The 23,582-nt window shown below is 43.8% G+C and overlaps 1 protein-coding gene across 1 annotated transcript in view; it reads right to left on the reverse strand.

The window, feature by feature from the left end:
- The window catches only part of LPCAT1 (lysophosphatidylcholine acyltransferase 1), a 143,962-nt gene that overhangs the window by 1,208 nt on the left and 119,172 nt on the right, over positions 1-23,582 (reverse strand). The window contains exons 8-13 of the mRNA XM_063451852.1: positions 22,445-22,499; positions 21,598-21,680; positions 12,357-12,482; positions 10,602-10,755; positions 4,516-4,614; positions 2,074-2,215 (exon numbers count right to left, since the gene is read on the reverse strand). Of these exons, the coding sequence (XP_063307922.1) occupies positions 2,074-2,215; positions 4,516-4,614; positions 10,602-10,755; positions 12,357-12,482; positions 21,598-21,680; positions 22,445-22,499 (659 nt within the window). The remainder of the gene's footprint in view (positions 1-2,073; positions 2,216-4,515; positions 4,615-10,601; positions 10,756-12,356; positions 12,483-21,597; positions 21,681-22,444; positions 22,500-23,582) is intronic.

Raw genomic sequence — 23,582 nt, forward strand, 5'->3', positions numbered from 1 at the left:
CCTTTTGGCAAGTTTAAACATTTTGACACACCAATAAACATACACACAGGCATATACACTTATATTCTGCTGCTGAACAAGCAAGCATAGAAACCAGAAGAAAAGAGAAAACTTTAAAAAGAATATTTTACAATTATTTTTAACACCATAATTAATCAATCAACTCGTTAGCACAATCCAGGTATGCTCATGTCAAAGACTAGGCCAGAAAGGGAATCCCACCCATCCATTAAATACAAACAGTTTTGTGATATTTCTTGAAGTGAAGTGAACTTGAAGTGCAAGTTCTATTATTGTAATATGTACAAAATCAAGAGTACGATTTAAAATTAATGAAATATTTCTACTTTATTTGCGCATACATACGTTCAGACAGATAGTAACTGGCTGACCAGATAATAACTTAGTTGTTGTCGAAAACGAGATCACAGTTTGCAAAAAGTATTTAAAATGCAGTTGGACACCAGCAAGAGTAAAATGTAAGCGACGTTAAGGAAAACTCGTATAATTTATGTTGGTAAACATTTTATATTCTAGGATAACATGTTGTTGTAACCAGGGCAGGGCCAAGACATAGTGCAAATGGTGCTATCCTAGCTCCATCCAAAAATGGCCACCTAGTAAAGCCACAACCACACAAAGCACACTTTGCACTGACTTCACCCCCAATTTATATCTTACTTACTCTGACATAAAATCTACAGAGAAGTGAAAGGAAAGTATCAATGCACAAGCAACAAAGTCCCCACAAATCACTACCATACATATTTCTCTCCAGATTACCGGCTAACTCATGCCTATACATAACTCCCCACAATCATTCTTCTCAAAGTTCATGTGCCAAAACCCATATCCCTCTACTCATGCCCATGGTGTTTCTCCCCTTTCTAATCATGCACCTACCGCTCTTTTCTACCTTCCCTGTTCATGATAAGCACTGGCGTACATACCGCGGTCGCAGCTGCGACCTGGCCCGTCACTCCAGGGGGCTCGGCCGCACTGCGGACCCCTGTGACCGGGTACCCACCACCATCTTTTGCGGCCCCAGTTCGCGCGGTTTGCCGCCGTCCAAGTGGTCCGTCGGGTGGCCCATGCTGTCAGGGCCACCCGATGGAGATGGATTGTCAGGGGGCACAGTCAGCACCGGGACCCCTGTGATGATGTCAGACATAGCTGGGAGGAAGTGACTGCACGTCACTCCTCCCAGCTATCAGAGAGCCGCCCGGGAGGAAGGAGGAGGCTGAGCCCACACTGGACCCCAGGGAAGTCACCCTCCTGCAAAAGGTAGGAAACAGGAGTGCGACTTAAACATTTTGTATGCATCTGTGTCTGTATCATACAGACACATACATACACAGACACATACCCAAAAGACATGCATACAGAACGCGCACACACACACACACAGACTGTATGTGTCTGTGTGTATCTTTCTGTGTGTGTCTGTATGCCTCTATGTATGTCTGTAAGTATGTGTCGGGCGGAGAGGGGGGGGAGGGCACGGATCAGTTTCGCACCAGGGCCCCATGTATTGTGTGTACACCACTGATGATAAGCATCAATGCTTGTTAATCCCATGCCAATCTTATTGCACCTAGCTCCTTCCAAAATCCTCTTTCTGCCCAGTCATGTCTATCCAAGCTTTTTTCTTTTGCTAATTATGCTCATATCACATTCTTCCACTCCCAGTCACGTACACAAATGCTTTCTCTCCTACCTTCTTAGAACTAAGGTGATAATGGAAGGCTGTGTCCATTTGAATGTGAGGTGATTAGAAGTTGGAACAGATGTTCCACTTCCTTGTGAGACGCACTAATGAGACACCACACATCAGATAGTAGTAAATATTTTAAACTGCACATTTCTCTTCCCCCCTCTGGAATTATGTCTAATGTGTGTGAGGGGCCCTTCTTTATGCCCATAGAATGAAAATATACATAATGAGGGTGGCAAAATGTATCCATTTTATAAAGTGCACTATAAATCAATCTATGCAGCAACAATGATGTAAGATTAGATATAATTTTGCAAGAAAAAAAAAATACTATTAAAGTGAATGTTGTTTATACTTACCATATGTGATTTTACCCTTCTCTTCCTCGTCTATTGCTCTAAAAAGATCTGTCACATTAAGTTCTGAAACTCCCAGTGCTGTCTTCAATATTACAGCCAAGTCCTCTTCTACTATGGTCTTACTGTTTTCTGACTGGTACATCTGTAACAAAACAAACAAACAAAGCATTTTATTCCAGATTATTTGCACTTGTGTCTGCAAATATAACATGTATTTTTTAACAGAAAATATGTTATAAACTAAATATACAAAGTTAAAAAACTTGTTATTCTGTAAATCTATGTACACATTCATTTAAGCTGTTATAAATCCAAATACAAGTGATTGACTTATTAAACCCCCCCCCCCCCCCCGCAGTACGCCACTGGTCATATCATATGCGTAGAATTTCTCCTTATGTTCAGTTCAGTGTTTTAGTGTTCACTGTTTTTAGAATAGTGTAATTTTAATTTTGCTAACAATTTGAATGTAGGCCCCTCTTGATCTTGAGGCCCTAGGCTGAAGCATAGTTATCCTATAGGAAAATCTGGCCCTGTGTGAGGAGGCTCCAAGCGTAACACTGTTAATGGTTTAATCCCAAAGTCTTGATCCAGGCACCCAATCACTCTGCCAAGCTATTTCCTTTACTGTCCAAGGCATGAATCAGGAAACCTTGGACTGGAAGCTCCTGACGTGCGGAGAGTGTCAGATTATTCTCTCAGCCCATCGGTAGCTCTCCATCCCCAAAAGGATTGAAAAACATACTTTTTTTCGCAAAATTTTGAAGATATACAGAGTATTAGATAAATAAAGAATAGTTGGCCAAAAAAGTCCAAGGGAACAGAACAGGGGGTAACCCTAATAGAATTGATAGCAAGAAAAAGAAAAAGAAGATCTGTCCCTGAAATTAATTATATATATATATATATATATATATATATATATATATATATATATATATATATATATATATATATATAAAGGAAATAACAGTTAAAAATATATACTTTATTGAACAAAAAAGACTCACATATACTTTGCAAACCCTAACAGTAGCTACCTAACTCAATATAGCGAGTCAATAACAGTAGTCTACGTAAGGAACACAAATAAAGGTAAAGGGAAGTGAGATATGACACACAAAAGTGAACAAATAAATTGAATAAACTGAGCTGGCTTACTTAGATATGTACATCAATATCTAGCTAAATAGCTTTAATCATAAGATCAGCTGGAACGCAGTATATAATTATCAGGTATATAAAGAGAGAATAAATGGCACAAAGTATCGATATACCACCTTAAAAAGTAACTACTTTGCAAAATAAATATCGATGCAACAGTGTATCAGAAATGTATCCGATACTATGCTCAAACAGTTTACCTAAAGGTAATCAGCCACAAGATTCATCTCTAGGAATCACCTACTAATTGCCAGGAAACTTAATATCACACACACTACGGCTATCTACTGCTACTATCAGCACTCAAGCTAGAAATAGGAGCTTACCAGGCTGCCTGATAGTGATAGGATTAATAATACGTGCAGATAAAAGATAAAAAACTGCAAGCTAGCTACTCTTATTCACTTAAATGACGGGAACTGAAGTTTGTCAATACCAGTAACCCATATATATAATAAATAGCAGTAAAGCTACTAATCCTGGAGAAAGAGAATAAGGTAGATAGAATAGTGCCTTCGTGGGCACCTGTTATAGCAAAGAAGTGTGGAAAGGAGGTTTAGGTTTGCTATAACATGGGCCCACGAAGGCGCTATTCTATCTACCTTATTCTCTTTCTCCAGGATTAGTAGCTTTACTGCTATTTATTATATATATGGGTTACTGGTATTGACAAACTTCACTTCCTGTCATTTAAGTGAATAAGAGTAGCTAGCTTGCAGTTTTTTGATCTTTTATCTGCACGTATTATTAATCCTATCACTATCAGGCAGCCTGGTTAGCTCCTATTTCGAGCTTGAGTGCTGATAGTAGCAGTAGATAGCAGTAGTGTGTGATATATTAAGCTTTACTGCTATTATTAACTCGCTATATTGAGTTAGGTAGCTACTGTTAGGGATTGCTTTGCAAAGTATATGTGAGTCTTTTTTGTTCAATAAAGTATATATTTTTAACTATTATATATATATATATATATATATATATATATATTTATATATATATATATATATTTTTTTTTCTTTTTTTTTTTTTCAGGGACAGGTCTTTTCTTTTTCTTGCTATATACAGAGTATTCCTTAAAACTAAAATCCACCCCAGTATCGTTACACATTTATTTGTAAAAGTAGCTTTTGTTATTTAGGTGGAAAAAAATAACTATATTTATATATAAAAATTAATACAAATTGTGGTTATTCTGCAGAACACTTTCACACACTCTAAAGAGCAAACTAATTCGGTAACCAATAAAATGTATATCTATAAAACTTAGATTGTGCTTACCTTGAAAGCCAGCTGAATGGTGTCTAATGTCTTGGAAGGTCTGCACACAACAGACAGGGCAACAACATATTCCCGTAAGTCAATGGCACCTTCTTCATTCTGTAACACAAGACAGACAACTGAAAAAAATGGTCATCAGCAAGGACATTCCGAATAAAAAAAAAAAATAATAATTATAAAATGACTTGTAAAGACCGAAAGCAATATTTATCTCATCTCATTAACAACTGTTTTGCGAGATATATGAATACACAATGCTTGAATTTTATGTTAAAAACTATGAGCAACTATATTAAATACCTTGCACAAGATATTTTTTTTAAATCAGCAAATGGGAAATGATGTGATAGAAAGATGAAGAGAAACCTGACACCGGAGCCTGATCTGCATGAATCACACTGATCAGACTCTCTCTCTACTCTCCCGGTCAGGATGTTGCAAGCTGAAAAGATCTTCCAACTGCACAAGTTTAAATCTGCCAGGCATGCTCAATTCCCCTTTTCAGCATTCCTAGGGATAGGACACGGATTGGTTAGATTAGTGTACTTCCTGAAGTGGGTGTGGAAAGCATAAGAAAGAAAAAGTAAACATAAAAAAAACCTATTTATCTGCTTTTTCCAGCCTGCAGATTAAGGCAACTGTCTCATCCAACTTGAACTACCGTATATACTCTAGTATAAGCCGACCCGAATATAAGCCGAGGCCCCTAATTTTATCCAAAAAAACTGGGAAAACTTATTGACTCGAGTATAAGACTAGGGTGGGAAATGCAGCAGCTACTGGTAAATTTCTAAATAAAATTAGATCCTAAAAAAAATATATTAATTGAATATTTATTTACAGTGTGTGTATAATGAATGCAGCGTGTGTGTATGAGTGCAGCGTGTGTGTATGAGTGCAGCGTGTGTGTATGAGTGCAGCGTGTGTATGAGTGCAGCGTGTGTATGAGTGCAGCGTGTGTATGAGTGCAGCGTGTGTATGAGTGCAGCGTGTGTGTGCATGAATGCAGTGTGTGTGTATGAATGCAGTGTGTGAATGCAGTGTGTGCAGGGCCGGTGCAAGGATATTTGCCGCCGTAGGCAAAAAAATTTTTGCCGCCCCCTCCCCCCCCATATGTCCTGACTTCCCCTCCTCCTCCCTCAGTGGTCCTTACCTCCCCACCCCCGTGTTCCTTCACCCCCCCCCCCAGTGGTCCTGACTCACCCCTCCCCTAGTGGTCCTTACCCTCCCCTCCCCTAGTGGTCCTTACCCTCCCCTCCCCTAGTGGTCCTTACTTCCCCCTCCCCTCCCATAGTGGTCCTTATCCCACCCCCTCCCTCTCATAGTGGCCCTTATCCCCCTTCTCCCTCCCATAATGTTCCTTATCCCCCCCCATCCCTCCCATAGTGGTCCATATACCCCCCCCCCTCCCTCCCATAGTGGTCCTTATACCCCCCTCCCTCCCATAGTGGTCCTTATACCCCCCTCCCATAGTGGTCCTTATCCCACCCCCTCCCATAGTGGTCCTTATCCCACCCCCTCCCATAGTGGTCCTTATACCCCCCCTCCCTCCCATAGTGGTCCTTATCCCCCTTTTTTTTGTTATTAATTTTTTTTTTTATTATTATTTTTTTTAATTTTATTTATATATTTATTTTTTTTCGTCCCCCCTCCCTGCTTGATATATGGCAGGGAGGGGGGCTCCTTCCCTGGTGGTCCAGTGGCAGTTCAGTGGGGGGGAGAGGGGTGCTGGCAGAGCTGTAACTTACCTGTTCTGCAGCTCCTGTCAGCTCTCTCCTCCTCCGCGCCGTCCGTGCAGCTCCTTCTATCAGCTCACACTGTAAGTCTCGCGAGAGCCGCGGCTCTCGCGAGACTTACACTGGGAGCTGACCGAGGTGCTGAACGGACGGCGCGGAGGAGGAGAGAGCTGACAGGAGCTGCAGAACAGGTAAGTTACAGCTCTGCCAGCACCCCTCTCCCCCGGTCTGTATTATGGCAATGCAAATTGCCATAATACAGACAGTGACTCGAGTATAAGCCGAGTTGGGGTTTTTCAGCCCAAAAAATGGGCTGAAAAACTCGGCTTATACTCGAGTATATACGGTATTTTGCTCGAGACAAAAGACAATAGGTTTAGAGTTTAAAGGGTACTGGTGTATACGCATTTTGAATGGGACTGTTGTCTCAAAGTGATGCATATCCCTTTAAATGAGATTACTAAAAATATCGGTAGGTATATATTAAATAAATTTATCATAAAGGATTCTACATTTCATTCCACAATAACTTTCTGCAACAGACCAGATGCTTAGTAATTGCCAATACAGGAGAGCAGTGCATGCATGGGTATTACCAACCATGACTGGGCCATACATTAAAGAAAGAAAACGTGTGTGTTCACATAAGGTAGTATTTCATTGAGGAACAATACAAAAAAATAATAATGTTATTCAGCTACAGATGAAAAAAGAAAGATGGGAGGGGTCTTTCCCCAAATCATCAGGCTTCCCAAGGACGGGAGAGGTATTTCCTCAAATCATCAGGTTTCCCAATAAATTGGCAGTTGTCACAAGTCCAGGGCAACATATGGCCGATTCCCAATTACGCCCCAGGAATATTAAGGGACTACAAGGGTCACCAAGTCTCCTATTAGGGGAATCTTGTAAGTTGTCTGCAGGTCCACTTTAGGATACCCAACTTGTTCTATGAACTGTATCTGGTAAATCCAGGGCTTTGGGATGTCCAGATCTCAAGAAACCCGGAAGAGCAATTCCTCCTTCCAGATTATTCAATGAGGCCTAGACCTATATATTCATAGGTTAAGGTTCATGCTGACTAAATCAGAGCAGAGATGAGTTTTATTGGTGGAGGCATTATTTCTGAACTAACTGGGGCATGGTACCATTACAGAGAGAACCTAAATCATTTTTATATCATATGGATCCCACTCAAACAGGTGGTCCAGGTAGGAAATGTTGGATGGCTCCCTCTGCATCAGAAATTAACATGGCTAAGGTTTATCTGCCCTAGGATAGACGTTTCTTAGGTAGAGTTTCCTATACCAACCTTAGAGAAACATAATTGTGAAATCTACAATTGGAGGAAAATGTAAAGCATTTTTTCCCCCGATACTAAGAGACTTAGAATATAGGATCCACTTTTAAAGACACTAGTATTACATTTAATTCCAACTTAAACTTACAATTATTAACTGGGGAAACTGCACAAAAATGTATAAAAACAGAAAAGGAAAGTGAGAAAGCTTAGGTTTAGGTTACATTTCTGCTAGCTCCCTGACATTGTTGTCAGTAACATACATCATGGGATACCATGTTCGATACTATGTTCACAGCATATCAAAACGTTCAATGATTGCGATTATACTATAACAGATGGTCCTTAACATGTTGAATAACTTTTCATAGCTTTTAGACCATCCTTGTAAATTACCTTGTTCCTTCTCAAGTGTACACATAGCTAAATAGAGAAATTTGAAACCATTTACAGCTTAATTCAGTTTCACCAGAGAGCACATTTTATTTTTGAAAGTGGACTATTACTAAGGGTTTGTGGAAATTCTACGGTCACAAACAGATTCACACTCACATGGATCTCTATATATAGAGGGAGAGGCCAATACTTTTTCACAGCAAAATTAAATCTGTCAGCTAGTATTAATTAACAAAACTGCTAAAGACACAGTTGTTTGTTACATTTTATTTTTTGTTTCCATATTAATGACATTTAACCCCTTAAGGACTGTACTGTTTTTGCGATGTTGTACATTTGCGACCAGGCCTCTTTTTACACTTTTGTGGTGCTTGTGTTTAGCTGTAATTTTCCACTCTCTCATTTACTGTTCCCATACAAATTATATATTGTTTTTTTCAGGACAAAAGGGGCTTTCTTTACATACAATTAGTTATATAATCTCATGTAATTTAATAAAAATAAAAAAAAAATATGCTGAAAAATTTAAAAAAATACATGTTTTTTTTACTTTTACTTGAAAAATCTTTTACTCTACAATCTTTTAATCTACAAAAGCAAATGAAAAAAACTGCTAAATAGATTCAAAATTTTGCCCTGAGTTTAAAAATACCCAGTTTTTACATGCTTTTATTTTGCATGTTATAGGGCTATAGGTACAAGTAGGATATTGCGGTTTCAAAACATACATTTTTTAAATTTATCAATAGTGACATTGTAACACTATTATCTGTCATAAATCTCTGAATAACACCACACATGTACATATTTTTTTTAAAGTAGACAACCCAGGGTATTCAATATGGGGTATGTCCAGTCTTTTTTAGTAGCCACTTAGTCGAAAACACTGGCCAAAGTTAGCATTCATATTTGTTTGTGTGTGAAAAAACTAAAAAACTAAATTGAACACTAATTTTGGCCAGTGTTTGTGACTAAGTTGGCTACTAAAAAAGACTGGACATACCCCATTTGCAATACTTTGGGTTGTCTTCTTTTGCAAATGGTATGCCATCATGCGGGTAATTCTCATTCCTGGGTTACCATAAGCTCTCAAAGGCAACATAACCAACCTGGCCTTTTTCAATGTAAACATATTTGACCCATATATTTGACCCTGTAACTTTCAAAAACGCTATAAAACCTGTACATGGGGGCTACGGTTATACTCGGGAGACTTTGCTGAACACAATTATTAGTGTTTCAAAACAGGAAAACGTATCACAACAATCATCAGTTAAAGTGCTGTTTGTGTGTAAAAAAATGCAAAAAAAAAGTCACTTTCACTGACAATATCATCGCTGTGATAGGTTTTACTGTTTTGAAACACTAATATTTGTGTTCAGCGAAGTCTCCCGGATATAAAAGTACCCCTCATGTACAGGTTTTAGTGTGTCATAGAAAGTTACAGGGTAAAATATAGTGCTAGCAAATTAAATTCTCTGGACTTTCAGCCTGGGTTGGCAGGCAGGTCTCTCAAATTGCAATCAATAAAATTACTTAATTATGTAAAAATATTACATAAATACGCACGTAGAATTTTAATACATATGCATATTTATATATTTGAAGTCTATGTGTATATTTATATAATTATTTATGTAATTTTGTATATGGACATATGTATACTTCGTATTATTTTAGTTATTTATATATACATAGAGATATATGCAATTTCATTCTAAGTGTATTTTGATATAAATATATATATATTACTATCAAAATACAGTTCGAATAAAACTTCAAATAGATATTGTTTTTAAATTTTTATTATTTTTACGTTTTTATTTAATTTAAATTAATTATTTGTATTTTATAATATTTATATACAATATATAGTTATTATATGTATTATATATATATATATAGACACGTGTGTAATTTAAAGTGTATTTTTATATTAATATATGTACATATTAATATAAAAATACTTCGTATGACATTATATATACACACATACATACACACACATAATTTTTTTTTTTTATTAACATTAACTTTAATTTTTTTTTTTATGATTTACAGTTGCAGGGAGACTGCCTGTCAGCACAGACATCCCCCCTGCAGGCAGACACATGGACACCTATTGTGACCATGTGATCGCTCTATTGAGCAATCACATGGCCGCAGGGGTCCTAATCCACCGCGGGGAGACTGTCTGGGCTGCAGGCAGTCTCCCCACAACGGGAGCAACACCGATCGGGTAAGTAAATTGGACAGTTAGTACGGTTCAGGACCGTCACCGGTCGGCAGCCCTGAAGGGGTTAATATTTTCTTCTATTCTGTACTTTATGACAGCATTTTTTAATTCATCACTTTGTTAACTAATAAAAGTATTTAGTACTAATGAAAGTATTTAGAAAATTGGGCAGACTAGATGGGCCGAATGGTTCTTATCTGCCATCACATTCTATGTTGGGCGATCATACATCTTAACACAGCAGCTTATTGTTAAATTCGGACTTCGGAGTAGTTTATTTATAGACAAACACATTCTTTAACACTGAATAGTATTAGCGTTGAAATCACACTTATTTAATGGCCCCTTGCAAAAGTAAACCCAACATGATCAAACAGTTTTTGAATGATCAAAATGAGGTCTTATATTAAATAATACCTACTTCATCAAATAAGGCAAAGAGATCTTCTAATTTATCTGTAACTGGAACATTTAGGTACGCAGCAAACTCATTCAGGTTGATTTTTTCGCCTTTTCTTTGCTTGGCACTTTCTGAGAATTTGTCAAGCTCTTTTTCCAGTTTTTTTGGTTTTGGACTGTAAAGAGGACAAATAATTTGAGAATCTCAAACTATATCAAAACATAAAATGTTAAAACAGCTACTTAGGTAAATTCACGCACATATGTTATAGATACATGGTTGCCAACCTGTACCAAATCAAAGCACATTTCAATGACAGATGTTTCCAAGGCAAACACACTCTTGGTATATTGACTGCTTCTAAATCATGCACATGTTTTACTGGTATGGCTGTAGAATATGTTATGTTTGGGAAGCATTTCACACTTGGCATGGGTGATATTGAGTGACATGAATAGATGATAATACTCTTACTAGCTTTGTTCTATTTTCTAGTGTGCACAAAATATAGGAATGACGTATTCAGATTAGAACGGTCAACAAGAATACTATATCAGTAGTAGTGACACTGTAATGAGAATGTACACTTACCCACCCATTTTGTGGTTGCATATAAAGAATGTATTATGTATGTAATGGGAGGCACAGAGCATCAAGGGCAGGGCGTCTCAGCCTGACCCTCTGGTGGCTGTCTCATTGACAGCCGCTAGAGGTGCTTGTGCGTTTCTCACTGTGATTTTCACAGTGAAAAGATGCCAGCGTCCATAGGAAATCATTGAGAAATGCTTTCCTATGGACGGATTGAATGCGCGCGCGGCTCTTGCCTCGCATGCGCATTCGGCAGATGACGTCAGAAGAGGAAGGAGAGTCCCCAGCGCGGAGCTGGAGAAAGGTAAGAATTTAACCCCTTCCTCAACCTAGAGCCCAGTGGGAGGGGGACCCAAAGACCCTATAGAACCAGGAAAACTAGTTTGTTTTCCTGGCACTATAGTGGTCCTTTAAGTAAGCCTATTTTACAATAAGAAAATCTAATATATAATATGCATTTATATTTATTTTTAATTAGCATCAATTAAGTGTTATTCTAACTTTTCTTATTCTACCGTGAGCATCAAGTACTGTGGACTTCGATTCATTGGGGATTGGAAATATATTGGGCCCGCTATACAATGCTTTACTTCGTACCCTGCATTAAACCATAGATATACTTAGTCAGCAGACACACAGATGACTACAACATGCTGGTTGTTAGAGGCCAAAATTAAACACTATAGAGTCATAATCATGGTTCCCTACTATTTCCCCTGACAAGAGTAAGGAGCCACAAGGGAACCCCCACTCCTAGTAAGGTTATACTTAACCTCATAACAAAGAAAGAGTTGTGGATACCTTGATGTCTAGATATTCTGGAATTTTAAAATGACTCAATTTTCTATAAATAGTTTAGTATTTTTCCCCTAATGTCATTAAATCAAACTGCACTGTAAAAAAAAAAAAAAAAAAAAACACACACAAAAACACTTATTTATTTTGCAAAAATAAATTCTTTTGCCAAACTCTTGCCATAGTTAAAGGACCACTGTAGTGCCAGGAAAAAATAAATAGGACGCGCCCCAGGTACCAAAGGCAACATTTGGAACATCAACATTTCTGTGTAGTTGCTAGCATAATGAATAAGGTAACCAGTACACATGAAAATGGAATGCCCCATAAAATGAGAAATAAACTGAGCAACTTTGTATTTTGCAAAAGTCATCTAGATAAATCTTTACTTACCCAAGACTCCGTACAAGGCGTGCAAATTCCAGCAAGGAAGTATCTGAAGGGAGGCGAAGTTGACCTTCAGCCAAGGCAAGCTGGCAGTCTTCGAAAGTATAGTCTGTGACAGATACACCTAGGGCCCTTTAAGAACAAAATACAAATTACAGTAGTGTTCACTGTGTATATCCGATTTTAAAAGTATCATGATAGAACACATGATAAGCACATTTCTAAGATAAAATAGTGAATAGTAAAATTGCACAATATACATACATACATACACACACACACACACACACACACATATCCACCTACACACAAAAACCGTGATGCTTGCACTACTGGATTAGAAAGTAATTGCCCGGTGCTGGTCAGGCACAAAATACAGAAACAAATGAGAATGACCGTACTCCAAGGACTTTATAATAGTAAAAATAAAATCTAACTTATTCTATATCATTAAAAAATATCGACGTTTCAGCCCCAATACATGGGCTTTCGTCAGGATAGCAATCTGCTTGCCATCCTAATGAAAGCCCATGTATTGGTGCTGAAACGTCAATATTTTGAAATGATATAGAATAAAAGTTATATTTTATTTTTACTATTATCAAGTCGTTGGAGTGCGGTCATTCTAATTATATATATACACACACACATATATATATACACACGCTGTTATGCATACTTTAAATATATACACACACACGCTGTTATGCATACTTAAAAAAAAAAAAAAAAAGGTGCAATATTAGATTTAAAAAAAATAAACTGGGTGGAAAAATAAAAAGATGCAATTTTGATTGTTTTTAGAAGTATATGATCCCTCATAAATATTGGCACCACACCGTGAAAGCCTATGGATTTCTGTTTTTGAAAGTGTATGAGTCCCATTTAGACAAACTATAGTCAAGTAAAACTGGCCAAGTGGATATGACCTGTAGTTGTTTTATTGTAAATATGGATGATCTTTGGGCTCCACCTGCTGGTTTAAGTACGTATTGCAAACCATTGTTATAATAAAAAAATAAAATAAAAAAAAAGTTATCTATCCCTCTATATTACAAACGGTAATACTGAAAGAGAAATAACACATTGTACATTTACAATAAGTTTCTAAAATTTGTACTCCGAAAACTTTGATTTTCTTAACCCTCGACTACTGAATTCACCTTTCGTTTAGAATTATAGGTTCTTTGTACTTTAACGACCTGAAATTCTAGGGTGATTTACAATCTGCATTCCAAATCATGAGGAAATACAGAGATTTATACAGATTAGAGAGGGGTTGCTGTCTGTCTGCAGCAATGCAGAGTAGGCACCTGCCTGCCCAAAATGGCATGTGCCTACGCTCCTTTCTGTTGAGAGGACCCAGAAGCAGGGGGAGGGATCTAGGAAGCAGCTCTCCTGTCCTCCCTAGAGTAATGCTGCGCATTACCATGGCAACACTCCACACAGCATCGCTGCTTCCCAGATACTTACCAGCACCGGACCACCAGGGATGGCTGTGTCTCCCCCCGCCCCCCCCTTTACCAAAAGTAAGAAGAAGGGAGGGGGGGATACAGATTAAATACCCCCGCCTACACACCCCTCACACACAGCGCTCCCCGCACCCCTCACACACAGCACTCCACGCCCCTCACGCGCACACACAGCACTCCACGCCCCTCACGCGCACACACAGCACTCCACGCCCCTCACGCGCGCACACACACAGCACTCCACGCCCCTCACGCGCACACACACACACAGCACTCCACGCCCCTCACAAACACACACACACACAACTCCACGCCCCTCACACACACACACACACACAGCACTTCACGCCCCACACACACACACAGCACTCCACGCCCCTCACACACACACACACACAGCACTCCACGCCCCTCACACACACACACACACACACACACACACACACAGCAGTCCACGCCCCTCACACACACAGCACTCCACGCCCCTCACACACACACAGCACTCCACGCCCCTCACACACACACACAGCACTCCACACCCCTCACACACACACACAGCACTCCACACCCCTCACACACACACACAGCACTCCACGCCCCTCACACACACACAGCACTCCACGCCCCTCACACACACACACAGCACTCCACGCCCCTCACACACACACAGCACTCCACACCCCTCACACACAGCACTCCACACCCCTCACACACACACACAGCACTCCACACCCCTCACACACACACACACACAGCACTCCACACCCCACACACACACACAGCACTCCACACCCCTCACACACACACACACACACAGCACTCCACACCCCTCACAGCACTCCACACCCCTCACACAGCACTCCCCACCCCTCACACAGCACTCCCCACCCCTCACACAGCACTCCCCACCCCTCACACAGCACTCCACTCCCCACCCCTCACACAGCACTCCACACCCCTCACACACACACACAGCACTCCACACCCCTCACACACACACACAGCACTCCACACCCCACACACACACACACAGCACTCCGCACCCCTCACACACACACACACAGCACTCCGCACCCCTCACACACACACACACAGCACTCCGCACCCCTCACACACACACACAGCACTCCGCACCCCTCACACACACACAGCACTCCACACCCCTCACACACACACAGCACTCCACACCCCTCACACACACACAGCACTCCACACCCCTCACACACACACAGCACTCCACACCCCTCACACACACACAGCACTCCACACCCCTCACACACACACAGCACTCCACACCCCTCACACACACACAGCACTCCACACCCCTCACACACACACACACACACACAGCACTCCACACCCCACACACACACACACACACACACTACTCCACACCCCTCACACACACACACACACACAGCACTCCACACCCCTCACACACACACACACACACAGCACTCCACACCCCTCACACACACACACACAGCACTCCACACCCCTCACACACACAGCACTCCACACCCCTCACACACACACACACACAGCACTCCACACCCCTCACACACACACACACACAGCACTCCACACCCCACACACACACAGCACTCCACACCCCACACACACACACAGCACTCCACACCCCACACACACACACACACACAGCACTCCACACCCCACACACACACACAGCACTCCACACCCCACACACACACACACACACAGCACTCCACACCCCACACACACAGCACTCCACACCCCACACACACACACACAGCACTCCACACCCCACACACACACACAGCACTCCACACCCCTCACACACACACAGCACTCCACACCCCTCACACACACACACACACAGCACTCCACACCCCACACACACACACAGCACTCCACACCCCACACACACACACAGCACTCCACACCCCTCACACACACACACACACACAGCACTCCACACCCCTCACACACACACACACACAGCACTCCACACCCCTCACACACACACACACACACAGCACTCCACACCCCTCACACACACACACACACACAGCACTCCACACCCCACACACACACACAGCACTCCACACCCCACACAGCACTCCACACCCCACACACACACACAGCACTCCACACCCCTCACACACACACAGCACTCCACACCCCTCACACACACACAGCACTCCACACCCCTCACACACACACACAGCACTCCACACCCCACACACACACACACAGCACTCCACACCCCTCACACACACACACACACACAGCACTCCACACCCCTCTCACACACACACACACACAGCACTCCACACCCCTCTCACACACACACACACAGCACTCCACACCCCTCACACACACACAGCACTCCACACCACTCCACACCCCTCACACACACACACACAGCACTCCACACCCCTCACACACACACACACACACACAGCACTCCACACCCCTCACACACACACACACACACACACACACACAGCACTCCACACCCCTCACACACACACACACACAGCACTCCACACCCCTCACACACACACACACACACACACACACAGCACTCCACACCCCTCACACACACACACACACACACACACACACAGCACTCCACACCCCTCACACACACACAGCACTCCACACCCCTCACACACACACACAGCACTCCACACCCCTCACACACACAGCACTCCACACCCCTCACACACACACACACACACACAGCACTCCACACCCCTCACACACACAGCACTCCACACCCCTCACACACACACAGCACTCCACACCCCTCACACACACACAGCACTCCACACCCCACACACACACACAGCACTCCACACCCCTCACACACACACACACAGCACTCCGCACCCCTCACACACACACACAGCACTCCACACCCCTCACACACACACACAGCACTCCGCACCCCTCACACACACACAGCACTCCACACCCCTCACACACACACAGCACTCCACACCCCTCACACACACACACAGCACTCCACACCCCTCACACACACACAGCACTCCACACCCCTCACACACACAGCACTCCACACCCCTCACACAGCACTCCACACCCCTCACACACACACAGCACTCCACACCCCTCACACACACACACAGCACTCCACACCCCTCACACACACACAGCACTCCACACCCCTCACACACACAGCACTCCACACCCCTCACACAGCACTCCACACCCCTCACACAGCACTCCACACCCCTCACACACACACACACACACACACAGCACTCCACACCCCTCACACACACAGTACTCCACACCCCTCACACACACACACACACACACACACACAGCACTCCACACCCCTCACACACACACACACACAGCACTCCACACCCCACACACACACACACACACACACACACACACAGCACTCCACACCCCTCACACACACACACACAGCACTCCACACCCCTCACACACACAGCACTCCACACCCCTCACACACACAGCACTCCACACCCCTCACACACACAGCACTCCACACCCCTCACACACACACACAGCACTCCACACCCCACACACACACAGCACTCCACACCCCTCACACACACACACACAGCACTCCACACCCCTCACACACACACAGCACTCCACACCCCTCACACACACAGCACTCCACACTCCACACCCCTACACACACACAGCACTCCACACCCCTCACACACACACACAGCACTCCACACCCCTCACACACACACACACACAGCACTCCACACCCCTCACACACACACACACACACACAGCACTCCGCACCCCTCACACACACACACAGCACTCCGCACCCCTCACACACACACACAGCACTCCACACCCCTCACACACACACAGCACTCCACACCCCTCACACACACACACAGCACTCCACACCCCTCACACACACACAGCACTCCACACCCCTCACACACACAGCACTCCACACCCCTCACACAGCACTCCACACCCCTCACACACACACACACACACACACAGCACTCCACACCCCTCACACACACACACACAGCACTCCACACCCCACACACACACACACAGTACTCCACACCCCTCACACACACACACACACACACACAGCACTCCACACCCCTCACACACACACACACACACAGCACTCCACACCCCACACACACACACACACACACACACACAGCACTCCACACCCCACACACACACACACACACACAGCACTCCACACCCCTCACACACACAGCACTCCACACCCCTCACACACACAGCACTCCACACCCCTCACACACACAGCACTCCACACCCCTCACACACACACACAGCACTCCACACCCCACACACACACAGCACTCCACACCCCTCACACACACACACACAGCACTCCACACCCCTCACACACACACACACACACAGCACTCCACACCCCTACACACACACAGCACTCCACACTCCACACCCCTACACACACACAGCACTCCACACCCCTCTCACACACACACAGCACTCCACACCCCTCACACACACACACAGCACTCCACACCCCTCACACACACACACAGCACTCCACACCCCTCACACACACACACAGCACTCCACACCCCTCACACACACACACACACAGCACTCCACACCCCTCACACACACACACACACAGCACTCCACACCCCTCACACACACACACACACAGCACTCCACACCCCTCACACACACACACACACAGCACTCCACACCCCTCACACACACACACACACAGCACTCCACACCCCTCACACACACACACACACAGCACTCCACACCCCTCACACACACACACACACAGCACTCCACACCCCTCACACACACACACACACAGCACTCCACACCCCTCACACACACACACACACAGCACTCCACACCCCTCACACACACACACACACACACAGCACTCCACACCCCTCACACACACACACACACAGCACTCCACACCCCTCACACACACACACACAGCACTCCACACCCCTCACACACACACACACAGCACTCCACACCCCTCACACACACACACACAGCACTCCACACCCCTCACACACACACACACAGCACTCCACACCCCTCACACACACACACAGCACTCCACACCCCTCACACACACACACAGCACTCCACACCCCTCACACACACACACAGCACTCCACACCCCTCACACACACACACAGCACTCCACACCCCTCACACACACACACACACAGCACTCCACACCCCTCACACACACACACACACAGCACTCCACACCCCTCACACACACACACACACAGCACTCCACACCCCTCACACACACACACACAGCACTCCACACCCCTCACACACACACACACAGCACTCCACACCCCTCACACACACACACACAGCACTCCACACCCCTCACACACACACACACAGCACTCCACACCCCTCACACACACACACACAGCACTCCACACCCCTCACACACACACACACACAGCACTCCACACCCCTCACACACACACACACACAGCACTCCACACCCCTCACACACACACACACAGCACTCCACACCCCTCACACACACACACACAGCACTCCACACCCCTCACACACACACACACACAGCACTCCACACCCCTCACACACACACACAGCACTCCACACCCCTCACACACACCCCTCACACACACACACAGCACTCCACACCCCTCACACACACACACACAGCACTCCACACCCCTCACACACACACACACAGCACTCCACACCCCTCACACACACACACACAGCACTCCACACCCCTCACACACACACACACAGCACTCCACACCCCTCACACACACACACACAGCACTCCACACCCCTCACACACACACACACAGCACTCCACACCCCTCACACACACACACACAGCACTCCACACCCCTCACACACACAGCACTCCACACCCCTCACACACACACACACAGCACTCCACACCCCTCACACACACACACACAGCACTCCACACCCCTCACACACACACACACAGCACTCCACACCCCTCACACACACACACACAGCACTCCACACCCCTCACACACACACACAGCACTCCACACCCCTCACACACACCCCTCACACACACACACAGCACTCCACACCCCTCACACACACACACACAGCACTCCACACCCCTCACACACACACACACAGCACTCCACACCCCTCACACACACACACACACAGCACTCCACACCCCTCACACACACACACACACAGCACTCCACACCCCTCACACACACACAGCACTCCACACCCCTCACACACACACAGCACTCCACACCCCTCACACACACAGCACTCCACACCCCTCACACCCACACCCCTCACACCCACAGCACTCCACACCCACAGCACTCCACACCCACAGCACTCCACACCCACAGCACTCCACACCCACAGCACTCCACACCCACAGCACTCCACACCCACAGCACTCCACACCCACAGCACTCCACACCCACAGCACTCCACACCCACAGCACTCCACACCCACAGCACTCCACACCCACAGCACTCCACACCCACAGCACTCCACACCCCTCACACACACAGCACTCCACACCCCTCACACACAAACACATACCCTGCACCCCTTAATGCACTGTGTGTGTGCGCGCGCGCGTGTGTATCCAGCAGACTGTGTGTGTGTGTGTGTGTGTGTCGGTGTGTGAATGTGTTCAGCAGTCTGTGTGTATGTATTGCATTTGTTGGAGATACTAATAAATATAAGCTTAATTTTATTTATTTATATCATTATTTAAAATTTGTATCATTGAACTCTCTGTTGTGTTCTTCTTTTAAAACATAAGATGTTAATTAGTTCGGACAACTGTACAAGTTGTTTTTTTCTAAACCTCAACATCAGTATTCAGGTTTAATTGTCGTGTTAGCACTTTGAGGGAAAAAAAAAAGTTGGCATGTATTGCGGTTTGGGCACTCGGGCTTAAAAAGGTTTGCCATCACTGGTCTAGAATTTCAATTAATATGAAGAAGTCATAAAACATATACTGCAAGGAATAAATTACGGTTTTGAAGCTATAACTCTGCAAAATGTGGCATGCTTAATTTACTTTTATAGTAGTTATACAATCCAAAACTGCTACATAAAAGTATATATATTTAGAAAATACATCTCTCAGATCCCCCGAAAAGCATTTTTACAGTTTTCATTAAACCATTTTAACACAAACCTTGGCCAAAATATAAAATGTGTTTGTGAGTTTAAAAAAAAAAATATATATATATATATTTTGGGGATATTCACAAATCACACATGTCCCACTAGTACAAAACACTCCATATTAATATTCCCTCTCATTCTGTAGCTCCTATACACTGTGATTGGTGCTGAGCAGATGGGCACAGTAGAATGCGAGGAGACCTGACTGTGGGGGTCTCCATCATCCCTGGGACAGGGTCAATCAGCACGGCTGAGCACGATTGCTCAGCCACACTATTTAAATGTACATTCTCTTCTATGTAAAGTATAACCTATATTTTGTACTAAGATGGGAGTATGATTTATAATCAATCTATTGTGGCGATTATAAAGATTTTTTCTAGCTCTCTGAGAGGTTTAGAGAAAAAAGTCTGTTACTCCAAACATCTTACATGAGAACAACAACTTTTTGTAAACCAAACAGATTATATTTATATATTACATGCCTAGATCCCACTGTACTGAAAAAGTAGAGAATAAATGAGCTTAAGGTAGCTAAAATGTTCTCAATACATACTTGGCCATTACACGTCTTACGTTGTTTGCATACAATGCTGGGTTTCGCTTTTCTTCTTCAGATGGAGTATAGATTGGAAGAAACTGCAACAAGAACACAATTTTCAAACATGTGACAGAAGAGCATCGATAATGTTATTGCAGGAACATAATGGGATGGCTATCAAGGCAGAACTATAAGGACACCAATTGTTGCATGAAGGAATATTACAGTTGAATATAATAACTATCCGTTGAGGCCTATTTACTAAATAGTTCGATCTGGTAAAAAGCCAGCTGAAACCGCCTAATTCAGGTGCAGATCATGGCTGAAACTGTGGTTCTCAAACATATGTACCTATTGCAGTGCAAAGGAAACAAGAAAAAAAAAAAAGGATTTAAATATGTGCATTGCTCTTCGTTTATAGGGACACTATAGTCACCAGAACAACTACAGCTTAATGTAGTTTTTCTGGAGTGTATAGCCTGTCCCTGCAGGCTTTTTCAGAGAAAAGGCAGGGTTTGCATTACAGCCTAGGGATATCACCAGTGACCACTCAGAGAGCCACTAGAATCCTGGGTCAGTACTGCACAATTTCCTATGGGAAAGCATTGTGATTGCAGAGATCAATTTATGTCAGCCAAGAAGGTGGACATGGGGCGAAGCCAGCACCAGTGTACCTGCATGGCACTTTAAATAATTTATTTTTTCTTTTACTTACTAGCTTTACGGTAGGCAGGGAGGCTACATAGTTATTTTAACACTATACAGTCAAGAATACACGTTTATGTTCCTAACCTTATAGTGCTCCTTTAAGCATAATTTGGCTATATTTATGGGAAAGAAATAAAGAGAAAATAAATCTTACCTCAATTTCCACAAAGTTGTGAAACTGGCATAAAGAGAGCCAAAGTATTTCCAGCCTAAAGAAAAAAATAAATAGATCACATTTTAAAAGTAAATGCATAAATCACAACATTGCACTTTAGCATTCTTAAATGGCAACTGAACTGCAGAAACAAACTTATTTTTCTTATTCTTGCAATAATCGACTAGAACTAAACAGAACATTAGTGGTCGAGAATTATAGACGCACCACTGAAGGAAAAGTAGGACAAAGTTCTAAAAGTGAAACAATCACCAAGGAAACAAAGTGAACCAGTAGGACCATTTCATTGGTTTCTATGGTAATTGCTCTACTTTCCAATCATCCTACTATTCTCTCAGGGTAACTTAGCCATCTGTGTGTAGAATATTATTTACAAGTATATTTATGGTTTTGTTTTTTTCCTTAAGGACCCTTACAATGCAGCCTGTGATTTCATAAAACAGATGACTAGTAAGACAATCCTGCTGTAGTTGCTTAAGTAATAATGTACACACAGAATAAGCAGAAGCATGCTAAAGGACCACTATAGTCACCAAGACCACTTCAGCTCAATGAAGTGGTCTGGGTGCCAGGTCCCCCAGGTTTTAACCCTTCAGATGTAAACATAGCAGTTTCAGAGAAACACAAACACACACACTTTCTTTATTGCTCCCTACCTTTTGGAGCTGATGTGGGGCCTCTCCCTGGGGTCCAGTAGGGATCTTTTATCTGCTCCCTCACATTGTTTAGTGGTGCCAGAATAGGACGTCATATTCTGGCGCTCGGCTTCACTACAGACGGTGCGCGCGAGGGAGCAGTGAGGAGCAGGACCACTGAGCTCCTTCGCTGGACCTCCTCCCCAGCCGGGTAAGGTTTAGCAGAGTAGGCACCTGCAATGTGGGGAAAGCAGTTGCCTACTCTGCTTTAACACCAAGCATGTACTCGCGGCTCGCTTGGTCACGAGTTTGACATGCTTGGCTTAAAGGGTCACTATAGTCACCAGAACCACTGCATTTCAATGTAGTGGTTCCGGTGTCTATAGCTTGTCACTGTAGGCTAAGCACTGTAAACTCTGCCTTTTTAGAGAAACGTTGCCTAGTAACACCTGTAGGTTCATGACTCAGACCGCCACTAGAGA

Source organism: Pelobates fuscus, chromosome 4 (genome assembly GCF_036172605.1).
Source record: "Pelobates fuscus isolate aPelFus1 chromosome 4, aPelFus1.pri, whole genome shotgun sequence".
NCBI lineage: Eukaryota > Metazoa > Chordata > Amphibia > Anura > Pelobatidae > Pelobates > Pelobates fuscus.